We start from the raw sequence: 20,700 nt of genomic DNA, 5'->3' as shown, positions 1-20,700 counted from the left end.
ATCGCGCACTCTGCGCTCTCGTTTGCTGATTTCTTTATACCATGTGCCTGATTGGACCGAATGGAAGTCGGCCGTTCTTTGTAGCCAATCGCGTACGGCGTTTTTATTCCGTGATATTGGCGTCCCCAAGCTTCGCGCGGGCCGCTCAATATTACTGCTAAGCATCCAGGTAGATTTCGCGTTTTATCTGTCATTTTATTTTAGAGCGATATTCAACTTGGTCACAACAGTCTCAACGCCATCCCGGCCAGAATAGAAGAATGCCACCAATCAATCGTGATCCATCAAAGCTGACGATTAGCCAGCTGAAAGCAGAGCTAAAGAAGCTAGGAGTTGAGCCTCCTGTAAACGTCAGAAAAGCTGAATATGTTCGGCTGTACACTGCCAGCATCCAAGACTCACGCAGCCAGAGAGTCGGCAGGGCCACACCGAGGATACCGATCAAAACCCAGCAGCGATCAGAGTTTTCGAGTGACGATGACGAGTCGCAGTCCACCTCTAAAATGCAAAAGGTGAGAATGCATCACTGGCAGGGATGTATACCCTAGAATACAACTTACAGACGAATATTTCAGAAAGAAAAATTATGACGAAGTTATTGTAATTTGAAGTGAAAACAGCAGACAGCAGTGAGCATTGCCTTGACAGTGTCACATTGAGTGTGTGTATGCGAGTGACAAGCTAGAAGTGGATCCCCCTACCTAGTGGGCCGAGAAGTCTAACAAGTTAGTGTGTCACAGTTTCAATAGTAGTGTGTAGTATCGGGCCTGTGCTATGTTGCAATGTTGGTAACTGTCTCTGTTGTTGCCCATTGTTTGTTGGTGCTTAAAGGCACTTCATTCAGTTTTGAATATTTACGCCTTTATCTTATTCTTAATCTTATACATGTATATAATGTTGGCATGTTTGAGCCTCCATGGCATACTATTTGCAAAATGATGTCACTTTTAAAGACAACATTTTCCAAATACATGTAGTATGCTGCTGGTCGTGATGGTACTAAATCAAAAAGGAAATACTACCACGATGGGAAGAAATGAATCTTCAAACGATAAGTTTAGACCATTCAGCTATGAAAGATCTAGCCAAGATAGGGAAGGGATGCCAATGAATATGAATAAGAGATCTAGCAATTATGAAGCAGATTCAGAGTCTGACTCCTGCCCATGCACCAAGTGCAATGGGATAATACACAATTATATCAAAGCTCTTCAATGTGATTTTTGTGGAAGTTGGGTTTGCCTCCATTGTACTGGATTGCATGAAACAGTGTATGATGCTATTATGGGAAATGATGTACCCAACTTTATGTGGACCTGTGATTCTTGTGTTGCTGCAGTCCCCACAATCAGAAATATGAGTAGAATGCTGCATGAAATAAAGCAAGAACAAGGGGATAGTAGACATGAGATGAAAAAGCTACAAGATAAAGTTGACAGGATAGAAGACACAGTTGATGAAAAAATCCAAACAGCCATAGATGAGTTCCGGGAAAGGGAGGTGAGGAAATGTAACGTAATCCTACACAATGTACCCGAATCAGATGCGACCAACCCAATGGCAGGAAAGAGGAGGATTATCGGACGATCGGAAAGATATTCCAGGATTGCATGGAAGTTGGTGACCTGGTAGAAGTGGGATCGGTAATTAGATTGGGAAAGAGAGAGGATGGCAAGAACAGGCTGTTGAAAGTTGTGCTGGACTCTGTGAAAAGTAAGCATGTAGTGCTTGGTGCAGCGAGGAAACTGCGTGACACTGAGAGATGGAATAATATTTTCATCACACCTGACTACTCGCCCAAAGAAAGGGAAAAAAAACAGACACTTGCTGGCAGAACTGAAGAAAAGGAAGGAAGACGGTGAGATTGACCTAGTCATCAGGCGTGGTAAAATCATCCAACTGAAAGCACAAAATAGAGAATTGGGCCACGGAGCAACTGGCATAGATGGGTCGAAACCCCCAACCAGTAAGGCTTTTCGTTAAGAAAGCCAAGAAGTTCATTTGTGGGGATCAGCACTTTCGTCACAGTTCAAGCACTAGCACCGCACATATTATTGCGAACACTCCTAGTTTTGACAGTTTGAGTACCGATCATAATACTGAAATTATAAGTTCGAAGACTACCTCAACAGATATTAGAGGCTTATATGCACAAGAGTTTATGTATGTATATAGTGATAACAGATTATATTGTCAAAGGAAGGCAACTGAAATTGTATTACGAAGCTCCTTAATGTACAGTGATGTTAATAACATAACACCACAGAAGATCGAAAGCAGTAGGAGGATGAACGGAAAGAGATCGTTCAATCAAAAAGTTGATGGTATTCAAAAGGATTAAAGGAGTAAATAGTATTATTTAGGAGCCACTTCTGCCCATAGTTTTAACCAGAAAGGTAAAGACTAAAGTATTTTGTATACTACAGTCCAACCTCAGCATCAGACTATCACTTATCACAAGTCTCAATTTACAACACATGAAATACACTTTTTTGCCCAAGTTGTCTGGCCTAAAAGTGTGAAGGTAAAGGTAGAGATCAAATTTTCTTGATATAATGAACATGCACATGTAATAGTGTATTATAATGGAATACATTAAAAGAAATGACATGAGAATGATAGAATGTGAACTTAATTTCAGATTTGTAAAATTCAAGGTCTGAAATCAAAATGCATTGTCAGGATTGATCTGCCATTTGGTTATTTCATATAGAAAGAGAAATTCAAGAAGTGAACATATTCTAGTGATACACTGAATATCAAATAAAGAAAACTTTAATCTTATGGGTGATATATTATTTTGAAATGAAAAAAATAGGGGATGAATTTTTGCTCCTAGAAAAAAAAAAACGAAGATTTTCTTTTTCAGCTTCATATTTCAGATTTCATTGCTTTTTGTTTTTTTGTTTGTTTTGTTGTTGTGGGTTGTTGTTTTTTTTTTTTGGGGGGGGGGGGGAGGGGGTTGAACTAAACTCATGATTCAGACATTACCGTGTGTTAACATGACACAAGAGAGTAAGATGGAACTTTATTATTGCTTGAATTTTTTGTTCAACATTTACTGTCAAGTTCCCAACACTTTATACCAGATTTTGATATTCTTTCTTGGATAACTACGGGGAAAAAATACTGTAATGAAACAAGTACAGAGTTACTTGTTATGAACAGCAACTGCCAGTAACTAGAGCTGATGCACTGTAACTACAGCACTTGTACATGATGTAATTCAATGGAGGCAAGGTTAAATATTTCCACAGCTGTTTGAGTTCTACTGTAGTCAAATCAAATGCCCATGACCATGACCAACGGCAACAATAAATTGCACAAATGAATTATGAAGGAAAAAGGAGGAAACACATTTAGGCACCTAATGTTACAGGAATTTCAGAGGCATTGCCCTGCCTTGACATTTTTTTTTTCCTGAACCACTTTTTTTTCTTGAATACAGTACTAGGATGGTCTGTAAAGGAAACTCAAATTATTACTTTGCCATGCATGTACAAGGCTTTTAATCTTCTCTGATTGAGCAATGGACTCTGAAAAATATTAGATTCTTTCGCAATTGCATTAAATCATGATGTACAAGTGTATATGTGTGATTCACACTCCTGTACAGATCAATAAGAATCACTCTTTACAGGCAAGTCATCTATTATAGTTTGTGTCAGCTGATGTCCAATAGTTTAATTGCAATGATGTTTCCTCAATGCATGAAGGCCCGAATGCATTATTTACATATGTATGTATACATGTATGTGGTATCATATCCAACAATGCCAGCTAGTCACAGAGAATTAAGACAATCACTTTGAAGTGTAACAAATCTTACCCCCCCCCCCCCAATTTGAATATTAGCTTTCCCTTCTGTTAAATACAGTACAGTAGACCTCCCCTAAGTCGACATCGAATAAGTTGACAACTCGCTTAAGTCGACACAATAAAAAAGTCCCGATTTTTGCCTTTGTTATTCCTTGAAAATTTCCTCGTCTAAGTCGACATTTATAAGTCGACAACTCGCGTAAGTCGACCTGATTTCTCAGTGCCAACTGAGCTGAAATACGTGTTAATTCCCTCGTATCATATCCAACAATGCCAGCTAGTCACAGAGAATTAAGACAATCACTTTGAAGTGTAACAAATCTTACCCCCCCCCCCAATTTGAATATTAGCTTTCCCTTCTGTTAAATACAGTACAGTAGACCTCCCCTAAGTCGACATCGCATAAGTTGACAACTCGCTTAAGTCGACACAATAAAAAAGCCCCGATTTTTGCCTTTGTTATTCCTTGAAAATTTCCTCGTCTAAGTAGACATTTATAAGTCAACAACTCGCGTAAGTCGACCTGATTTCTCAGTGCCAACTGAGCTGAAATACGTGTTAATTCCCTCGTCTAAGTCAACATAATTTTTCGCTCAAAATCTTATCGCCATTCTCTGAAAAAGAATTGTTTTCCCGCTCCGATTCGCTGCGTTTCTACTCGGTAATTCGCTAGTGTACGGCGCGGTAGCGTTCGCGCCATGCGTCCATTGTCTTGTATGCCAGAATATAGAAAGGGCATGTACACTCATTTACACTGGAGCATTACATGTAGTACCCAAGACAGTTCACTTTACCCCTTTTCTCCCTCTCGTTTTTCTCAAAACGCACAAATTTTGTACACTTATATGTCCCAGTAGGTATTCATTATCCGAACATGAAATAGGTGTTTTTGTAAATCCGAATATTCTAACGTTGATTATTCCGAAGCGGTATTAAAACCAGGGCCCTTTCTAAAAAGATTTATTACAATGCAACTAATAATGCAACTCAAAAAATCAAATGCAGGTGTATCAAATCACACGCAACTTTTGCATTGAAACGCAAGTGCGTTGCTGAATAGAGTTGCGTTTGCTAATCATATGAAACTAGAAAATAATTGTACGAACCTGAAACTCAGTTGCGTTCAAACGCAACTCTAAAAATCAAATGCAAGTCCATCAAATCACACGTAACGGTGTATTTAAACGCAAGAGCGTTGCAAAGAAGACTTACGGTTTTTGTACAAAACTAAAAACTGCGTTTAAATACATCTCTATTATATACATCTACGGAAGTGCGTTATTGTTGAAAAGACTTGCATTACTGTTTTCATTTCGTTAGCAAAATTAGAAATTAAACGCAACTCTGAAAATCAAATGCAAGTCCATCAAATCACACCGAACGCTGAAAAGACTTGCGTTTGATAATCACACGAAACTAGAAAATTGTAGGAAACTTGATTGCATTTAAATGCAACACTAAAGATCAAATGCAAGTCCATCAAATAGCACGGAACGCTGAAAGATTTGCGTTTGATAATCATACGAAACTAGAAACTTGTAGGGAACTTTTTTTAACTCAATTGCGTTTAAACGCAACTCTAAAAATCAAATGCAAGTCCATCATATCACACGTAACGGTGTATTTAAACGCAAGTGCGTTGCAGAGAAGACTTGCGGTTTTTGTACGAAACTATAAGAAACTGTGTTTAAAGGACAAGTTCACCTTCATAAACATAAGGATTGAGAGAATGCAGCAATATTAGTAGAACACATCAGTGAAAGTTTGAGGAAAATTGGACAATCGATGCAAAAGTTATGAATTTTTAAAATTTTTGTGTTGGAACCGCTGGATGAGGAGACTACTACAGCTTGTGAGTCATATGCGTACAACAGTATAAAGAAAATGTAAAGAAAATTCAACATATTTTCACTTTTTTCGCATAATAAAAGAGCACTTGACTTGCCTCTTTCTAAAGGCAGGGGGAATGATATTACCCCTAACATATGTCGGTAACGAGTCAAGGGAATGTGTACTTTTTTCAAAAGATGAAATTTTGTGAAATTCTCTTTGTATTTTCCTTATATTGTTGTACGCATGTGACATCTAAGTTATTCATACAATGCAGTAGTCTTCTCATCCAGTGGTTACTGCATTAAAACTTCAAAAATTCATAACTTTTGAACGGATTGTCCGATTTTCCTCAAACTTTCAATGATGTGTTCTGCTAATATTGGTACATTCTCTCAATCCTTATGTTTATGAAGGTGAACTTGTCCTTTAAACGCATCTCTAACATCTACGGAAGTGTGTTATTGTTTAAGAGACTTCCATTATTTTTTTATTCGTAAACAAAATTACAAATTAAATGCAACTCTGAAAATCAAATGCAAGTCCATTAAATCACACGGAACGTTGAAAAGACTTGCGTTTGATAATCATACGAAACTAGAAAATTGTAGGAAACTTAAACTCAGTTGCATTTAAACGCAACTCTAAAAATCAAATGGACATCCATCAAATCACACGGAACGCTGAAAGACTTGCGTTTGATAATCATACGATACTAGAAAATTGTAGGGAACTTTTTCTTAACTCAATTGTGTTTAAACGCAACTCTAAAAATCAAATGCAAGTCCATCAAATCATGTAACGCTGTATTTAAACGTAAGAGCGTTGCAGAGAAGACTTGCATTTTTTTGTACGAAACTATAAGAAATTTCGTTTAAACGCATCTCTAAATATGTGTTATTGTTTGTGTTATTGTTTAAAAGACTTATCGTAAGCAAAATTAGAAATTAAACGCAATTCTGAAAATCAAATACAAGTCCATCAAATCACACGGAACGCTGAAAAGACTTGCGTTTGATAATCACACAAAATTAGAAAATTGTATGAAATTTAAACTCAATTGCGTTTAAACGCAACTCTAAAAATCAAATGCAAGTCCGTCAAATCACAAGCAACGCTGTATTTAAAATGCAAGAGCGTTGCAGAAAAGAATTGTGGTTCTTTTCCGAAAGTAGAAACTGCGTTTAAACGCATAAAAATGTACGGAAGTGCCTTATTGTTGAAAAGGCTCGCATTATTTTTTATTTCGTAACGGAACTTTCGCCCTGACCGAACTTAGTCTGCACTTGCAGGGGAAAGACATCGCAACATTTACACGTTTCAAACTACTGAAACGCATGCTGCTTCACAAAATGTCAATGAAAAAAATGATAACGAATTACTTCCAAAGTTTTAAATCTCAGTCCAAAGTTAAATTAGTCCGACAATGGTAAGAAGTTTGTTTTTACGAAGTTAGTAGTCCGAAAGATGTCGTTTTCGGATGAACAAACTTTTCTTCTTCCTTCTTATTTCAGACGGGCCCGCGCCGTACAGAGTGGTAATGTTGCGAATCGGAGCGCGAGAACAATTCATTTTCAGAGTAGACCCTATGGCAATACAAATTTAAGCAGAACAAATATGGCGACTTAGGGAAGGAAAATCACACATATTTCAACTCAGTCGGCACAGAAAAATAATCTCAACAGAATCATGCGAAATCACACGCATATCTTCCCAGCAATGCACTTGAATTTAAATCGCAAAGTTTAATGCAATTTTGAGGAATTTGCCTTTGATATTTCAAATCAAGTTTAAAACGTTAAGTGTCTAGAAAAGGGCCTAGGTTTCCGATCCCGCTCTCTCAAAATCTCTCTAGAGATTTGGGAATTGTGCGTTGTCGTTACTAACCCGCGCAAGATTTATGCATGAACTAAAACATTATTGTTGTTCATGTCAGTAGGCATGTTTTGGCGGCAAAAAGAGTAAGATATGGGTAGCGATCCGCATCGTGATCCAAATCTTACTCTGTACAGGGGAAATTAATTTTCATTTATAAGTCGACAAAATGTCGACTTATGCGTAAGTCGACATTCGCGTAAGTCGACGTGTTTTGCTAAGGCCCGATTATGTCGACTTACGCGAGGTTGACTGTACTTGTACTTATTGTATAAACTTGATTAAAAGCATTTTTGTTTACTTTTCTTCTTGAAGCACCAATATAACCTACTGGTATCCCTAAAATTTGAAATTAACTTAAATACACATGAATGGAAATCTTGTTCGAGAATAGACTTCTATCCCACAGAGCTTGAGCTTAGACAGTGCTTCTCATAATGGAGCATGGAAAGGAACATCATTTTTTTTTTTTTTAACATAGCTTAGACTCTACATTTCTAGGATAGAGATTTCTCTATTAGAAGTGCAAGATACATTTGGTATTCTAAAAGTTACATACTGAACTTGAGAGTCTGGGAAACCCTGTAGATCTGGTCTATGTGGATCCCCTTTTGCTTTGACTTTACTATTCAATCATGGCTGACAAGTGTCAAAAGGCCATGTGATGTCAGCAGACTTCATTCTGATCTGGGTTTCTTCTTCTTTCTTAAACTTTGTAACATAGATATATATGGCAATATTAGGACTTTGAAGCCTATCACAAAGAAGAGACAAATGACACACAAAATATAAGAAAGATTGGGGTAATTACATCACCCTTTTTCATGTTTTCTTTGCTACCATTATATAAAAGAGGTAAATAATATTCTAATTATATGAATACACAGTCAATGAATAAACGTACAGTTGAATTATATACAGTGTACAAAAAGAAAGTATAAACTTGTGGTTGGGGTATTTGTTGCCACCTTTTATAGAAAGGTATTGAAGAAAATCCATACAAGTGCTATGAAATACATTGTATATGAGAGCATGTAATATCCAAAACAAAGCTAAAATTATAATATTGATTATACTGTACAGTATGTTTATTTGATAAATCCTGGTAATGAACCATGCTAACTGTGATTTTAAACTAAATCTTCGATCTTTCTTGCATATCCATAGATATTCACAGCAAAATAATGCTTTTCTACAGCCTCATAGGGGGCCATACCCTGAAGCACATGTCTCAAACCCAGCCCTCTGTTTTAAGAACAGCTGAAATATTGTATAATTTCTTTCATAATCCCTCCAGACAGGGCTGCACACTAACCCATTTGTCATACTGGTTTGACCCGTCTGTTAGACCAGCAGGTACCCAGTTTTTCTATTTTTTACTGACAGTCCATTCCTGAAAAAGTTACTGGTCCAACAGCAAGGTGCTACATTTATTTTACCACTTGCCCAGTTGGGCAAGCAGATTTTCAAATTGTTGTAGAACACTTTCCCAAACATGAATTTTGCTTGCCAGAAATGAGAGTTCAAAAGATATAAGAAAGTGATGCAGAAAATCACTCGTTGAGTCCACACGCAGGACATGACAACAGCACATGTTGGTTTGCACGCTTACAGTACACACATTAGAGTAACAAACTTGGTTTGATTGAGTGTTGGTGTTACACTACATTGGGACTTCTTCATGCAAGTATTGGAAAGTTGCAGAGGGGGGTGTACAAAGTCGAACTTAAAAGTTAAGATCGACTTCAAACTATGGTATGCTGTTGGTTCTGTTTTCAGCTTTATCTAATGTTTTCAGAATCTACTTCAAATTGTTATCAAAATTTACAGAAAAAAATCCAAAGTGGTCCCTTACTTTTTATTAATTGATGATATACTGTAGATATGTTAGAAAAAGTTGCCAAAATTGTTATTCTTATAAGGAAGTTTATATCATTGAAAAGACACAGACAGCCTATCATAAAAATTGTCTTCAATTCTTTGTGAAACACCCCCCCCCCCCCCCCCCCCCCCCGAGTTGGCTAGAGGGTTGGCTCAGGAGAATATCACTTGATGCACTGCACTGCACGGCACTTACCTGCTATTGGGTTTATCTGTTTGTACAAAGTATCTACAAGTAGGCCTAGTTAGTTTTGTTCTGGTGTATTATGATACATGTATCAGGAAACTGCTTCGCAAATAATGTGTTGGGTATAGCGCCCTCGTTGGTAGATGAGTGGTCTACACCTAGGTCATTCATTGCACGACCGCAACCGAGAAGCCCTGCTCAACATACACCGAGCCGGGCTGACCAGATTTTGCTAGTTCTGTAGGTCTTCTTCTCTGTCACAACCGAACATCAGGCGGCTAACGTTAGGCGTGCAGATATTACTCCCCATGCCAAATTCTAATTATCATTATTAATATTATTATTTTAGATCGGCCATCGGCTCAATTGTCTATTAAACGATGGAATAGAGGATCTTGTTTTTTCTTTTGTTCGGAAAATAATTGGGATAAATTGTTTGAGTGTGAATCTCTATACATTGTATATGCATAGCTGAAAATACCTATAATCACATGAAGCTTTTTCAACCAATCAGTAGAGGGTAAATTTTTGGTCAGAAATATAAATATAAATACTTACAATTCAAACCGACTTTCACAAGATCACCATTTGATGTTACTGAGTAGTGTCAGGGGTGATGGGGGCTCTCATACATGACAACAAAGACTTCAAATACAAATGTATGAATTAGAAGTGACAGTAGGGCCTACTTTTTTTGTTGTTCCATATTTGCTCTTCATGCTGTTATGGGACATTCCCACTACACTGAAGTATTGATTATTCATTTGAGCTCACGACATGTGAATCATTGTGCATGGGATTTACTGTATATGATAAATTTTCCAAATTTACAGTCATTTTTTGTTGTTTTTTATTCTTTCATTTTACAATGCTGCATGTACGTACACACATGTTTACTTCATATTATCATTTATTACTGCAGAGTTTTTTTTGTTTTTGTTTTTGTTTTTTGTTTTTTTTTAAGGGATGGGTGTGCATGCACCTCCCAAACTTTTTGAGAAGAGATAAATAAAAGTGCCAATTGTATTAGCTTTTCTGCAAAATGCAATGTAAGATCTATTCACTAAAGACCTCTAAACTTACTTGAGTTCGGACATTTCTGAATCAGTATGCGTATTCTTGATTTCCCAGAATCAGGACATCGATTACTGGAACATATTGCATGCAAATTTATTTGTTTGCTTTTATTTTTGTGCTTGCTTCTGTTACTAGAAATGTGCGAAAATTTCCATGGTGTTATAGACAGTGGTGTTGCCATGCCATTCATTCTCCTTCTACTGTATACAAAAACACATTTTTTTTCTTCTTTTTTTTTTGCCTTTCTTGCCACCAATAAATCACTATTGCCATCATCAGTATCACAATTATTGTTAGAAAATTCTTTCCAGCAAAATTGAATATTAGAGTATGGATAATACTGATTAGAAGAAAGCACCACAAATTTGTGACTAAAAGAAATTACAAAGGCAAGCAGAAGGAAACTGACCAGTAATGAATATGATTTATTAGTGGAAAATGAGCAAAGAAATGGGATCCCATTTTCTTTGCTCATTTTTCCACTAAACGAAATTTCATCATCTGATGGTATATTCAGAATTATGATATTGTACAGTACTTTGTGTGTGTATGTGTGTGTGTGTGATTGTATGAGGGGCTGAATTGAAGGGCTTTGGCATTTCAGCCTACCGCCCAAGTTTGTAGTGATAGTAGTCTAGTTACCATTTCATGCACAGATTTACAACTTTACATTCTAACTTGTACATTCTAGTTGCACACTCACAAATATAGGCCTACAACAAATACATACCAGTAATAACCAGACAAAATTTGTAAAGATGATTATGAAAACAGAGATGTATGGAGAAGCTTTGAGGATATCCCCATGGCATGGATATATGCAGTGTGCATACTTTTTTTGTAGCCTTTGACAGGTTGTTGGCATTGAACGCAGTAAATGGCTGTGCATACACTTGTATGCAACAGAGGCGATGGTGGCAGATTCATCCGTGGTGGTCTAGTTTTGTAGACTATTAAAATAATCGCTGGGTTTTCCCGGCCTCTTCCTGTGCATCTGGGTTTGGAGTTTCCCCATTATAGAGCAATCCCATTGGTTGGCTGTAGGTTTGCATTGGTTTGAGAGACCTGCTTTCATTTTCTTTTCTACGTACGCTCTCAGCAGTCACTGGCAGCCATGTGGGGAGTATCGTGGTAATATTTCTGATATCCTAGGCATTCTCGGTCTGCCTCTTCTCAGCAAAGGGAAACACATATACTGGAGTCCGTATTCATAAGAACAACATTCTGTCGGTGTGATTTGTGACTTGACACTTCAGTGCAATGTAAGTATGATAAGTATAGTGGGACGTTTCATTCTTGCCTCATGGTATGATTCACATCACATGCAGAAACACAAATGTTGGGTACATCAGAGTTTTAAAGAGCAAGTTAGTCAGTTAGTTTGTTTCTTTGTTTGTTTTAGATGTATACTTTTGTCATGGGAGCTTAGACCAGTTCTTTATCTCCTTCATGATTGTAGCTGAAATGGAAAGACCAAAGTTAGATGGCAAGGAAGCTTTTTATTTAAGGATTTTAAGTAGCTGATGCTCTCAGAGAATCATGCCACATGCATAAAGTTTGGTGCATAACAAAATTTGGTTTATGGGATGTAGGATGCAAAATGTATTTCTCCAACCATACCTGGGTAAGTGGTTATGTACATGTATACATGTGATAAACCACTGCATCTACTCATTAGATATTCTTACATTGCACAGTACATGTGTATGTTGTTTCTGTTTTCCCATTGGCATTGACATAATATCTCAAGTGCTTTTGCATTTCTATAGTCTCATCCTACTTACAGGGCATTCAGACGCAAAAAAATTATACTAGAACGGTATAGCTATACCAAAACGGTATAGCTATACGATAAGTTTATACGACTGAACGCTGACTAACGAAACGACGTATAATGAAATGACGTATAGCGAAACAACGGTCAGAGCATCGTTTCGAACTAGAACTCGATAACGAATCAGCATTCCATCGTATCCATTGTGCGTCTGAACGTATGGCGACCATAGAACGGTATAACTGGGCGGGGCTTAATGGGAGTGAGCACGAAAGGTGACCTTGTACAATGTACCTGTCACTCATGACCATAACAACATGCGCAGTGAGAAACTGCACATCTATACGACGTTTTTCCGGAATGGTCGAAATTAGCGTCTGAACGGTCTATCGGCTATACAATGATTCTTTAGTATGTCATTTCTTTATCGAGTTTTGGTATAAACTGGCTTGCGTCTGAATAGGGGGTTACAGCATACCTCACCATTCACACTGCACACTCTAGATACTGATGTGTGATAGCTGTATACAGCAAAAGACATTCCAGGGAAGTTTTGATATCTGTGGTTAAACAGACCAATCACACATCCTGTACAAAGACTGCACGAAACAGATCACAAGCCCTGTTTTGTTCTGTTCACGTTCAAGGATAGTGAACCGTGACAATTCTCAATGGCACACGTTCAGGTGCCACATGGTGCAAAGAAAGAGAGAGAGAGATCCGGAGTGTGTGTCTGTGAATTATTTTGGGACCACAGTACAATGTACACGTATATTGGAGATACTCTTAGTACACATGTACCTACATGTAATATGTTGACAATTGTGATTGGGCTGATGAAGAGTTTTGTATTTGCACCAAATGACAGTAGTCCTCGAAAGGACCATCAGGATTAGAAAAGGAAAACTGAGCAGGAGTTGGGTGGTGAGAAAAGTGTTTTCTTTTTCGTCTTATCCCCTGCAATTCACAGGTTTTCACCAAACCTGGCATATTAGAGGGGAAAGGATACAAAGTTGTCAAACTGTTTCAGTTTGGTTGAATTAGGGGACAGGGACAGAGCCTAAAAATTTCCTAAAGGGTGTAAATGTCAAATATACATTCTTTCTCAAATTCAGAAATATGTGTAGATTTGCAAAACAACCAAGGCATATTGCAGATTTTGATAATTATTGTCTGAAAGAAAGAGATCATTATGCAAGTACAACAGTGCATTGGTGGCCCAGTTTGGCCACAGAGGATTTCCTTGTTTGGAGAGAGGAAAAATGTTTGTTATTTATTTACATTTTCATCTCAGAAGAAATGAAAAACAGCGACAAAGACGTACATGGTTACTGTAAAACGAGGAATGTTCGCGTGCATTTTAATTTCACAAATTTTACAAGAGCCAAGATTCATGAAATTAAAATGCATGCAAAAGTTCTTGTGTACACTATAAATGCATTGAATGGTAGAGGCAACTTACGAAAATTTCATGCCGCGAAAATATCATGTTTTACAGTAATACGTACAAGGGATCGTGTTTATTAGTAGGTATTTGCAGACATACAAACGTATAAAAGTAACCAAGTACTTGAATTGTAAGTGTCAAGCATGAGTATTTCAGCGCAAAAGCGGAAGAGCCAGTAGTTACAAGCCTTGTACAGTTCAGTTGAGATCCTGTGGTGAGTATAAAGTGATAAGACCGTCAATCACAGGGTGATGGTGGGTTTGAGCCTCATGGGCAAGGCATGCCATCCTCATTCCTTTGACCTTGTGAAAGGATCATAAGCCACCAGTCTAGTGGCTGCTGGATTGCAAGCATCCATTGCTAATTAGGAAACGAATCAAATCAATTCAAATTCATTATAAAAAACAAACCATCAAGGGGTGCCACAGAGAAGTCGCATAAAAGTTAAATCTGTCTCATAAGGGTGATTGTCAGGCCTCTTGGTCTCATGTGCTTATCTTAGTGGCCAGTAGCCAAGCCTTCCACTCTCTACCTTACCTGCTGAGGATGAGTCCTGAGCTAAGTATGCACCGGCAAGTTTCTAGATGGGAAATGCGTGTTGTAGCAAAATCAGCCCGTCCTCAACGGGTTAATGTTTTCAGGGGGTTGCACTTGTTTACAGTGTGATTCTTTTTGTAATTGACAGATGCCTAGCCGAGGGAAAGGAAAGGTAGAAGACAAGCAGCTGGCGTTTGTGAGAACTCTCACAGACAGCGAGCTACGAGAGGAGTTGAAGTACTACAAGGTGTCTGCTGCCATCACGGGTGAGTAATAGAGAACATCAGGAAAGAAAAAAAAATATAGATATGGATTGAGTGAAGGCAGCGATATTAGTAGGACGCATCAGTGAAAGTTTTAGAAAATGATCAAACAGTTACAAATTTTTAAAGTTTCAGTGTCACCACTGCTAGACAAGGAGACTAACACAGTTCATGATGCCATCTGGACAACAATGTAAAGCAAATTTTAAGAAAATTCAACATACGTTCAGTTTTCTAGCATGATGAAAGAGCTTTTGGCCTTTCTCTTTCACAAAGCAGGGGAAAAATATTCTCTTGTCATATGTATGTCAGTAACAATTGATGAAAGTTAATTTTTTTATAAAAGATAAAGTTTTGTGGCATTTTTCTTATATTTTTGTTAAATTGTCCAGAATGACATCGTGAACTGCCGCAGTCTTCTTATCCAGCAATGACAGCACCGAAACTCATGTCTTTTGAATCGATTGTCCGATTTTCCTCAAACTTTCACTAATGCATTCTTCTAAGATGGCTGCTTTCATTCAATCCACATTTATGTTTAGGCTTTGGTTTCCTTTAAAGGCATGGCATCTAAATATGCTTGAGTTCTAATGGTTTTTGTGGTGAATGCATGGTTTACATTCCATCTCCAATTTCTTTGCTGCCCTGTCGATTCACAGAATTCAAATAATTCTTGCATGACCCATCTTGAAGATGGAAGCTGAAATGCAAATCTTGATGATGGAAGCTGAAATGCAAAGTGTATGTTCATGGATATTGTTCAGGTATGCTGTATGTTGTTCTATCGATGAATATCTTTCTTCTTTCAGTGATTTTATTAAAGATGATAACATTCAGGCAAATTATCCTTCTTTGCACCTCTTCAGGTATCCTGGGGAAATTTATGATTGCGGAATTAAGAGCCATTCAAGCTTTTTGACTCTGCCCAAATCTTGGTCATGAAAATAAAAGACCTAAAAAAGCTGGTTCCCCCACCTTATACAAAGAGAAGAACAACTCGCTCTTAGTGTTTCGACTCCAAGTCATGCTCTCATGGAACCCAAATCCAGAACACACTCAACTGGCAGGAGCTTTGTACACACTGCAGTCAGAGTCTGGAATAGCTTACTGGAAGACATTGTAGGCATGATCAGTGACAGAGTCACAGAGGTGCTCAGTCCTTCAAGATTCCCATCCATAACCACCTTCTGGAGATTGTAAATTGTATATTTATCAGGCCCCACTATTTTCTTTTTATCATTATTCTTCTCTTAAGCTGCTGTGAACCCTTGATTAGGCCGTGAGGTTGTCATGTATAGTGCACAGTATTGTATGCATGATTTTGATACTTAGCGTCATGCCTTGTTGACTATTGTTCACAGTAGCATTATATATGTATTTGCATATAAATGAGCTCCCATGATGCAATATCCTTCCAAGTTGAGTAGCAGACTGCAAAGTGTAATCAGGATTAAATTGAGAACTGATGGAAATATGTCATAAGATAATTTAGTACTCATGAATATCCCATGTTAAACATAGTTTAATGTATGCCATATACAAATGTATGAAATATATAAAAATACATAAAACATATATTTCTTATGTCATTTATGTCAGGTACAACAAGGGGAGCATATGAAAAGAAACTGGTAGCCCTGATGAGAAATCCACCACCAGCAGAAGAGGACACGGAGGAAGAAGAAGAAGAAGAAGAAGAAGAGGAGGAGGAAGAGGAGGAGGAGGAGGAGGAGGAACCAGAAGACGATGCTGGAGAGTACAGCGCATCGGATTATGAAGGTAGTGGAGTGTGGAGTGTAAAAGACCGTCTTTACAATCATATGTTCATGCACATGTGTCTAGAAGTAATTGGATACTGCGGACCTGCAAAGTCTCCCTGATTTTTGCAGGAGGCTCCACCTCCGCAACCCCCCACGCCCAATATTCCCCTTCACATCCTGACAAAAGGATAGAAACCCCTCCCTGATTTTGGAAATATTTTCGGGCCTGTTGAGATGCATTAACACACTACACGTAGTATCCCCCAGATTTTGATGTGTAAATGTTGGCAACCTTGGGATCGTCTTACAAGATGATGCAAGATTAAAACCTGTCTTCCATATGGCTAATTGTGGTTGCTTGGATTTTTTTTTAAACCTATGTACTATTAAAAAGTGTCTATATTTTGAGGTTAATACCCTCATTTATAACTGCCATGGGTGCCCATGGCATAAAACAAAATTGAAGTGAAAATTGAGTGAGACTGGTTAATGAATGTGGCCAGTAGCATGGCCAGTAGCAAACGCAAATTCAGGACATTTGATTGTGTATATTTCATGCAGCATGCTCTCAATTGCATTTGTTGGACAAGATACAGGATGTTGAAATTGTCAGCATGCTTGGTAATGAGCACATCGAAGTGTGAAAGTTAATCAGAAGATGCCACTTTGGCAAAGAGCTATATTAAAATGTTCTTGCACGCAGCCTGACTGTTACCAGACTTGCTGCAGTTAGACAATATTCACATTAGATATTGTACTTGATAGCTGATATATATAATACTTTTTATTTGGTAGGGTAAATGAAATTTAATAAATGTACAAGTATAAGTGAAAAGATGATCACAAAGCATTTTGTGTGTAGTGCTGAGAAAACGTCTCTTCAAGAGAGTGAAGGATTGTGTGAGTTCATCTGACACTATATGGTAACAAATGATTTCTCTAAATTGCTCAAGTGATTTCCCCTCCACGAGGATGTCTGTTACACAAGTTATGTCAGGTGCTTGCGATGAGTTATAAGTGCAGTAACTGATTCAAACAGTAGATTTAACCATCTGTGGATCCTTTTCTTTCAGATAACGTGACACCGAGGATATCGGCTCGAGGAGATGCCACCAGCAGGTGAGTTATCGTGTAGCTAGCATTCTAGTTGCCATAACAACAGAAGCCATGGATTCATGCAGGGGGAATGTTGGCAAGTGCTCACATGGTGGCTTTAATTGTATGAATTGTGTGAGTCAGCTGATGTTCATAAGATGCCAACTTACCAAAATGCCTCCTCCCTTAACCTGTTAAGGACACGTCCCATGTATACTCAGGCAGGTGTCTGTGGGAAATGCATGTTGTAGCAAAATCAGTCCATCCTCAACGGGTTACCAGAAGCACAATGTATTTTTTTTTCCAGGGTGGGAAATCGCTAACTTTTCTCCTTGAAAAAGAATGATACTTATTTCTTGTTCTGTTGCTGATGTTCTTGCAAAGATTCTTCTTTATTCTATGCAGAAGTGACCAAAATGTGCTACTTCTTTATTTTAAAAGAATGATAGTCATTTCTTGTTCTGTTACTAATGATCTTGCAAAGATTATTCTTTATTCTATGCAGAAGTGACCAGAATGTGCTACTTCTTTATTTTCTTTAACAGAGAATCAGTGAATCAATCAATCTGTCTGTTATGTTGTGTTCTGATATAGATCCTACAACTGTATTCTGTGAGCCATTTATAGGGTCACAAGGAAAGAATTCCACTTTGTGGTATTACATATTATAGGACACTACTGATACTACATGGCTCAGTCAGTGAAATGTGATACAATGTAGTTTCTGAAAAAGAGCTGTTGCAGTGTATAACAGTTCCTTTGTTCAAGACAGGACCCATTACCCCTGCCCCCTGTTCTTCACCCTCCTAATTTCCCCCCCTCTCTCTCTCCTGGCAGGTCACAACTGCGTCGCCGAGCGCAGGCCGTGGAGCTGATGAACCAGGAGCAGCAGACAAGTCCACGGAAGGTGGGGGTGGAGGGTGCAGATAGGGATGGCATCCCATTCTGGGTCCAGGTCCTCATCCTCCTCCTCGTTGGTCTCATCATCTTTGCCGTCTGGTACTTCAACCAACAGCAGGATGTTGCAGAGAAACCAAAGCTGACCCAAAATGTATAATATCCGACACATGCAAAAAAGATTATAATCATTATTTTTTGCATTCCTTCACATTCTGTTATCATTAATATCATTACTGTTGTAAATATCTCAGGTGATTCATCTTAAAACTTTATGAGGGATATTACCAGTCAAAGGTATTCCTTCTTGTGGCTGTTAGTGGCTGGTGCCTCTTAAGAGACTTTCTAGTGATGCAACACTTGGTTTGCTTATAAATGCAGACTGAAAGTATTGAATCCCGTAACCCCCAAATTGCTTTGACAATGAAGAGAACTGACATTTCATATCCGTTAACATTGACGAGCCTCTCTATGAATCACAGGGCTTTTGATGATATGGACAATTGTTTTTAGGGGTGGAGTTCTGCACGAGAAATCTCATCCAGTTTTTCCTGTGATTCCGGAAGAGGTACAAGATTGCTATCATGCTTGTCACACCAACGTTGAGTACTTCTGCTTGAATTTGGAGACTAGGGAGGTAAAGTGCCAATGTGAGGTTGATTAGTGCTGTACCTCTGCTGAATACATCACCTGGATTTTTAAGTGTAAATCTAAATTGGCATATGACATCAACTTTTTACAATTTTGATAGCTGTACATTACATTGGAGAAAAGAGATTCGGTGATTGTATCATTTTGTCACTGGGACGTATTATTTGTGTATCAAACAAATTAAGACAAATAGCAAATGTGATATCATTGTTGTTGATGCTCACTGGAAGCAGGGAAACATTTTGAGGCAACAGTTGCTCCACAAGGTTTTTGTACATATTCTTAATGGACGGTTCATTGGTAGGTGATCTGCAATAAAGATTCTGCTGTTGAGATAGAGTTTTTTTTTTTTTTAATGTACTGTTTGAGAATTTTTCTTGTACAATGAATTTTGAATACCAATTTTTATCACAATCTTTATTTATCAGTTTTATGCAGTGCTGTGTTTTGTTTTGTTTATGTGAACATGTTTTATTTGGGGGGGGGGGGCATTTTTTTTAAAGTTTAGTTCATCACCCAATATGTCAATTGTGCTGAATATGTTTGGGCACTCAGCTCATTGTCTAAATGAATTTCAGAGCTTCCTTGATAAGAGAAGAGATCATAACATATAGGATGTGTTTGAGAAGGGAGTTAGTGGCGAGGAGTGTTGTTAGATATTTTTATTTTAGATTTTCTTTTTTAATGTCCTCATTTCTACGGTTTACTTGTGCCCTCAGTAGTTACTATTGGTTTAATTGGCTTGTAGACAGGTGCTGAATTGCAATGGGCCTGTGTTTCCATATTGAGTATCAACTTAACTCCACTGCCAACTATGTAGTGAGACTTTTAATTCATGGGAAGAATTTTAAAATGGGACTAATTTGTACAATGCAAGGCTATGTTATAAAAAAAAAGAGAGAATTAATTTTGATGTTTGAGAATAAGGTAAGAGTTTTTATACAAGGCATCTGTTTTAAAACCCCGTCATCAAACTTCAAAGTAAAAAGTTCATTATGCACTTGTTGCTGCTCATTCAATGAAATGTCTTTATAAAGAAATGAACAAATATGTAGTGCATCATCATGTTACCCGTATAAAGTCGGAGATCATGCCAGGAAGAAAAATGCTTACAAAGACTACTTTGGCAATATAAATGTCACAGTTTTCTGATTTTAAATTCTTTATAAAAATATCTTAAGTATAATGAAGGGGGGCAAATAATATATCAATTTAAAGCTTAGCATCTAAGGAATTCAGATTTCCCAAGAACCCAAAAATGTTTTTTCAGCATTATATGGCTTTTTTGATGGCGCATCACATATGACCTCAGATTCCAAATGGTAGTGACTGTCATTGACAAATAGTGGAAGTGGCAGTGTGAATTAGATGTAATGATGCCTGTTACATTATAGCATTCATATGATTAAATTCATTGTTTCTGGTTGTGTTTCCAGTGCTGAACCAGAATCCTGGCATGAAAAAGCAGTATGTTGTGTAGTGTACTGTTAGTCAATTATTCAAGGCTTGCCGAAAATAGTACGCTTGCCTCATGCATATGGCAGTAAATTATATAATTGTCATGTTTGCCAAATTTGTGAATAATGAAGTATTACCTTTCCAGTCAT

General features: G+C 37.8%; 1 protein-coding gene across 1 annotated transcript; it reads left to right on the top strand.

The window, feature by feature from the left end:
* The first annotated feature begins 230 nt into the window (after nt 1-230).
* On the top strand, nt 231-19,206 carry LOC140242210 (uncharacterized). The gene is made up of 5 exons (XM_072321957.1): nt 231-512; nt 14,576-14,693; nt 16,290-16,469; nt 17,524-17,569; nt 18,383-19,206. Exons 1-5 carry the CDS (start codon nt 261-263, stop codon nt 18,600-18,602), a joined length of 816 nt encoding a protein of 271 aa, XP_072178058.1. The 5' UTR covers nt 231-260; the 3' UTR covers nt 18,603-19,206.
* The last annotated feature ends 1,494 nt before the right edge of the window (nt 19,207-20,700 follow it).

Source organism: Diadema setosum, chromosome 2, assembly GCF_964275005.1.
Source record: "Diadema setosum chromosome 2, eeDiaSeto1, whole genome shotgun sequence".
Taxonomy (NCBI): domain Eukaryota; kingdom Metazoa; phylum Echinodermata; class Echinoidea; order Diadematoida; family Diadematidae; genus Diadema; species Diadema setosum.
This window is presented reverse-complemented; position numbering and strand designations above follow the sequence as displayed.

Coding starts and splice junctions, on each gene's coding strand:
- LOC140242210 (XM_072321957.1), top strand. CDS start 261: ATGCCACCAATCAATCGTGATCCATCAAAGCTGACGATTAGCCAGCTG. Junction 513..14,575: donor CCACCTCTAAAATGCAAAAG/GTGAGAATGCAT, acceptor TGTAATTGACAG/ATGCCTAGCCGAGGGAAAGG. Junction 16,470..17,523: donor CAGCGCATCGGATTATGAAG/GTAGTGGAGTGT, acceptor CTTTTCTTTCAG/ATAACGTGACACCGAGGATA.